Source organism: Tigriopus californicus, chromosome 6, assembly GCF_007210705.1.
Source record: "Tigriopus californicus strain San Diego chromosome 6, Tcal_SD_v2.1, whole genome shotgun sequence".
NCBI lineage: Eukaryota > Metazoa > Arthropoda > Copepoda > Harpacticoida > Harpacticidae > Tigriopus > Tigriopus californicus.
In genome coordinates, this window is record NC_081445.1 from 8,190,781 (window position 1) to 8,196,602 (window position 5,822).

The following is a 5,822-nucleotide window of genomic DNA, read 5'->3' on the forward strand; positions in this document are numbered from 1 at the left end:
GATCAAGAAGTCGAAGTGCCCAGACATTTTTGGGATTGCACCAGTTGCTCTAAAACTGGCACCCGAGATCTTGGCCCTTCCACTAACACATAATAAATGAAATGATCAGGGAAGGAGAACTACCAGAAGTGTGGAAACGAGGAAGAGTACTACTGCAACAAAAAAAGAAAGAAAAGGACAATGCTTGCTGAAAACTACCGACCGATGTGTATTCTTCCAGCAGCAAGTAAGCCTTTGGAAGAGACCATTCGGATACAACTGGCTAAGCATCTCGACAAGAGAGGAATGGAATATTGTTTAAGTCACAATACGGATTTCGGCCCGGTTTCTCGACAATTCAAGCACCGGGAGCAATTCATCACGACTGGACGAAGGCTCGTCAGGATGGTCTTCACTGTGGAGCACTCTTTTTTGATCTTTCAGCTGCTTTTGACACCTTGGACGTTGACTTGCTCATTGCAAAGCTGATCACATACGGTATGTCTCATAACATGACATCACTTATCAGATCATACCTGACAGGAAGAACGCAGTGTACAGAGTTTGGGGGTTGGGGGGAATCAGAGCTATTTTGTGTGAAAATTGGAAGCCCACAAGGGTCAAAGATCTCCCCGTTGCTTTTTCTTGTGATTGTGGCCGATCTGGAGGAATGGACGTCAAATAGCTCGTTATTAGCCTACGCTGACGATATAACATGCTACACATCGGCCAAAACAAGAGAAGAAGTGCGTCAAGGCTTGAGGATATCGGCAGCTGAAATCCAAGAGTTCATGAAAGCTTCTCGCCTCGCTGCCAATGCATCAAAAACAAAGTTTCTTATGTTTGGGAGATCCATGGAAGAGCCATTGCAAATAGAAGGCGCTCTAATAGAAGAAACAACTGCCGAAGTGCTTCTCGGTTTCACTTTCAGCAAAAATCTATCTTGGAAGTGCCATCTGAATAATTTGGAGCCCGAGTTACGGAAGAGAATCGGGATTCTGCGTCGCTTAGCTTGGAAGCCTTAAATCTTAAAAAATTGCAAAGATAAAAGAGCTATTTCAGATTGATGGAAAACATCAGCAGGTGTTTTGTAATATGTTTGCAATCTATTTCATACCTGTGTGTACTTTTTTTCAAAAATATTTCCTATTTTAGCCAACCAAAGTTGGATTTTTCGAATTTTTCAAAATCACCAGATTTCGAGGTTCTTTTTGCCGTAAATCACCAATCACCAGGCGCAAAATAATGTCCCAAAATTGCTTGTAAAATCACCAGTTTGGTGATAAATCACCACATCTGGTAGCACTGGGCATATCCCACTTAATGGACAAGTTAGGGGCTGTCTGACCAGATTCTGCGATCTAACAACGCTTGTCTCTACACCTAAAATCTCACTTTTCCAACAATGTCACACGTTTTCTTTTCAGAAGTAATCTACATTAGCGTGACTTTTGAGGCATTCTCACAGACATAGCAATAGATCTGAATTGCTTTTAGTAGTTGTGGAATAGTGATTCAAACACAATTCAAATTTTCGCAAGGGGGGTCCCTGGAATTATCATATTATTTTTCATCACATCATAATATAGGGTTCGAGAGCACATCCTAAAATTATTAGCAATCACGTTTACAATACGTTCTACACCAATTAAAAACAGACTTTCGGACGTGAGGTTGGTTTATGGGCATTTTTAATGGGGCATTGAGACACAACGTGAGAAAGGAGGAAGATTCACTGGAATTCGGCCCTGAGATCGGCCCACAGAACACGCTACAGGTTTTCTTTAACAATTCTTTAGTTATCTTTCTTTCTTTCCTCGGCCTACTTCTCGGCCCTTATATTAATGTGCCATCCAGCTTCTCCGCGGCTTTCTCGAATTCCTCCTTCTTGATGACCTTGTTGATGGCATCCAGCTCGTCCCTGATGTACTTGTGTTCCTCATCTTTCTTCGGTTCTTGGACTCCACGGCCTTGAGCTGGGCCTTGAGCTGTTGTCTTTTGAAACAGGAATTGTCTTTTCCCATGCTGAAAATGGACACATGATTTTGGGTTATTGTATAGCATAACGGACATGAGATTGAGCTCTCGTGCTACATATCCTGACCCCTTTCCTTAGACATGTTACAAGTGGGATAGCTAGGAGGGGAAGAGGAGAGTTAAAAACACTCAGCACTACAATATCAGTGAATCATCATCAGGGCATTAGTCGTTCTTTAATAAAAAGAATGGACTAAAGTTACAATGACTTGGGTCAAAAACGAGTAATTAGCTACACAATTGCTACTTGTTAATAAATGTAATGGCGTTACTCGTTACAATTACTTTTACATAAATTTTACTTAAACTATTCATTCACTGGAATATTACCAATAGAACAGATGGCAAAATCTTGTCGAATAGGTGAACTTGGACAAATTTGAGTCCAAAACTGTGTTTGGGGTACTCAGGAGATTTGGTCAAAGTTTTGTAATAATTATTACAAAGAATTCATTTTTTTGGTCTGCTATTGGTCAGCAAAATAAGCTTTTGACATCATAACTTTGAAACAAGGCATTTTAGAAGTAGAGGGTAAAGGGCATGTCAAGTCTACACTTTACAAAATTAATACCTAATGAATAGCCACATTTTTTGTATGCAAGTTGAAACTGACCCTGTTCCTTAAATAGGTGACGTAATAAAGAATCCATCTTTTTACAGATTTCTACGTTTTGTATCTTATTACTAAGGACGGGCATAATGTACAAAATAGCAAAGCATTTTAGAGACAAAAAGGTGCAAGAAATAAGCCCAACATGTGCAGAATAAGGTGCAAAAAAAGGCCAAAAAGTGTAACAAAAGGTGCAGCTGAGTGGTCTAATGGACCCGATGGAGGCACAACATGGTTCCCCAGAGGGCGTGGGTTCCAATCCCGCCTTACGAGAACACCTTTAAATAAAATAAAAAAAAGAGGGTAAATTCAAATCTTTTCTTCACAGTAGTACAAATTTGAAAAGCGCATTCTAAAACAACCAAATTTTGCCTCAATTTTGGACCAAATTGAAATAACGTTTTTTTTAATTGGGTCAAGGAATGCTTCCTCCTTACTTATTTTTCCTCTTTTCCCAGCAACAGATCTACAACATTGATCTCGTGTTTACATTGATCGAACACTATTTTAAGCCTTATTGTACAGTAAAATTAGCAAAACATGGCCTGTGCGTTGGTATATTCATTTTTTTGACACTGTTTATGTTTCCAGACGCCATTTATCCATTCTGAGGTGATATTTACTGTACCTTTAAATAGCTTTCTCCAGAAAGCCCGTTCACAGTCCTTTTTTTGTTAAGTTCGTGGCTGAGCAAATGGAAATGCATAATAGGAAAGTAATTTCTTTTCGAAATCAGAAACTTGGGAGGCGAAAGGCTTAGCTACAAAGTGAAAATAAATGTATTCAAGATGGGGATTTCGAATCCGGACAAAGTTAAGTTATCATAAATTAGATTAGATTGCAAATTCAACTATAAGCTTCCTAGCCAACAATCATCTTTAGAGGGAGGGAGAGATTTCGTGGTTTAACACATATTATCGCAATTTCCAGATTGATTTTCACTTCTACCCTGTAATCCCTCAACCATCAACCATGGAGGATATCTTCCATATATCCGTCACGCATTCCGGCATTAACGTTGACAGATTGCACTGCTTCTCCACCTGTATTGTCGTGACAGCCTGCTTTGAACTTACTTCATTAGTAATGTCTCTTAACTTCCAAGGATGACTTTTGGATCGGGATCCATTTCCCCATGAATCGCCACGTGCTGACATCACATTTGCATACCAAGCTTCTACATAAGCTCTCAGATAAATTGAGGTATTCTCAATAGGTCTCTCCCATACACGGAAATCTTTAGTAAAAGGCGAAAGATTTATTCGTATTGTACGGAAAACTTGAGTTGACTTCTTCACCGATTTCAAACAGATCACTATTCGCCGCTCCATCTTAACCTTGGTGATGAATAAGATACGAAAATGAAATTGACCATTTAACAGAGGGTGGAGCAATTCTTACCGCGTGTTGTCGAGCGTTCAGTAACCCAATTCACCGTTCAACTATTTTGTTTTCTTGCTAATACATGTTCTTTAGTTTCAAATGATTTACAGTGTCCCAAAGTATGGATATTTTTGAGCCGTTTCAACCTTGTGCTCCGTAGCCAAATATTTTTCAAATCTTGTGGAATAGATGAACTTGGCCAATCTTGAGCCCAAAATTATTCTTAGGGAACTGGTCACAGTTATGCAGTAAGCTCTAAATAAAACTCTAATTTTCAGCCTCTTGGTCTGCATCTTTAGCTCCCGTCGTTGATGGCATTTGGTCGTGAGCCGGACAAAGGTGCGTGACCGCCAATACTCAGAAAGTATGTCGACCAAGGACAATAAGGTGTAAACAAGTCCGGACATCATTTCCGGAAAGGTCAGGTTCCCAACACTGTTGGACACTAACCTTGCCAGCCCGATAGTGAGGGGCTCGCTTTTGCATAGAAAATGCGTCCATGCATTATTGGCATGTTGGGGCATGCACATGTATCGTTTGAGGAACTTAGTAAAGGTGGCATTGGTGGACTTCAGGGCGGATTGGGCGGAGTTGGGAAGCCAAAGGTAAAGGCCATAGAGGAAAATTGGGTTGATGTAGGTCTGGAAGAGATACTTTCATTTGAAAAGTGGCTCAGAGTTGCTATGACCAAGAGCAAGCCGTTTTGGAGGGAAGCTCGTTCACAGTCCATATTTTAAGAAGTCCATGATTGATTGCACTTGATAAGCTTGTATGTGTAAAATAGGAAAATGTTTCAGTCTTTGGACGTGGTCAAGGAATCCGTCCATCCAGCTCTAGGTTGGCTGACTCAAGATGAATCCGGATTCTGGAGATGGGTGTTGAACGATCCTCAACCATAACTGATGAGAGATAGGAGTGTGACTACCAAATTAAGTGAGGGTTGGATGACTTTGTGCATTGATTGACAGTTCCAGGCTCTTTCAAAATCTTGGGTTATGGATGGGGATTTTCACGTGCCAAAATAAACCACAAACAAATCATCTTTCTTTTTTACCTAGGCTTCAGATTGCCATGCCCAAAATTGGTTGCACCTTGAGCATGTTGACTTGACTAGAACTGGAAATGATACTTTAGCAAGTAGCCTCCACATCCATGTATTCCGCCATCCTTGCCTAAACTGACTTAATAGGGGGAATGGTACAGTCTTTAGAAGAGCTATCCAAGTGCAACATAAAACTCAGAAATCAGCAATTCTTCACCTCACTCTAATCAGCGTTCTTTTTTGCACTACTTACTAATTCAATGCATGCACAGTGCGGTTTGGCTGGGAATGTTGTCTTTGATTTTATTCCAACCCGATTTCAACTACTTCCCTGTAACCTCTCTATCATCTTCTATGAAGTACGCCCAGGGCATTAGTAACGAAATCACAATCACAATCAAAAAGGAACTGTAATTTCGTTACATTATAAAATTGTGTAATTGTAACGACCCAAAAACTAAAAGAATTACTCGTTACTTGTTCCTTTTTCAGCTTCCAGAATGGCCTTTAATTTTTCGTTTATCTCGTGACAGCTGAGGAAACTTATAGCTCGACAGAAATTGCCATTTTTTTCCATTTCCATCTAGCTTGCATTTGCTACTTGATTGTTTATTTCTCAATCAAATTCCGTTGGACTGAAGATCTGATTCAGTGCAGAATTCAAGCTCTAGCCCTGAAATTTGTCATGAGGTATCAGAATACTTGTTTACAATGGCTGAAATTTCCAGAGGGAATAAACAATTCGTCTTTCCAATAACTCGTAAAAGGCAT

At 40.0% G+C, this 5,822-nt stretch overlaps 1 protein-coding gene and 1 non-coding gene across 2 annotated transcripts; both read right to left on the reverse strand.

The window, feature by feature from the left end:
- Positions 1-1,580: 1,580 nt before the first annotated feature.
- LOC131882275 (uncharacterized) lies at positions 1,581-4,113 on the reverse strand. The gene is made up of 2 exons (XM_059229372.1): positions 3,703-4,113; positions 1,581-2,004 (listed from the first exon to the last, which is right to left on the reverse strand). The coding sequence occupies exons 1-2, from the start codon at positions 3,955-3,957 to the stop codon at positions 1,816-1,818; spliced, it is 444 nt and encodes a 147-aa protein (XP_059085355.1). The 5' UTR covers positions 3,958-4,113; the 3' UTR covers positions 1,581-1,815.
- Positions 3,797-3,913, reverse strand: LOC131882857 (U5 spliceosomal RNA). The gene has a single exon (XR_009373543.1). It is a non-coding gene; the product is annotated as a U5 spliceosomal RNA (small nuclear RNA).
- Positions 4,114-5,822: the final 1,709 nt, after the last annotated feature.

Coding starts and splice junctions, on each gene's coding strand:
- LOC131882275 (XM_059229372.1), bottom strand. CDS start 3,957: ATGGAGCGGCGAATAGTGATCTGTTTGAAATCGGTGAAGAAGTCAACT. Junction 2,005..3,702: donor TAAGAGACATTACTAATGAA/GTAAGTTCAAAG, acceptor GTCCATTTTCAG/CATGGGAAAAGACAATTCCT.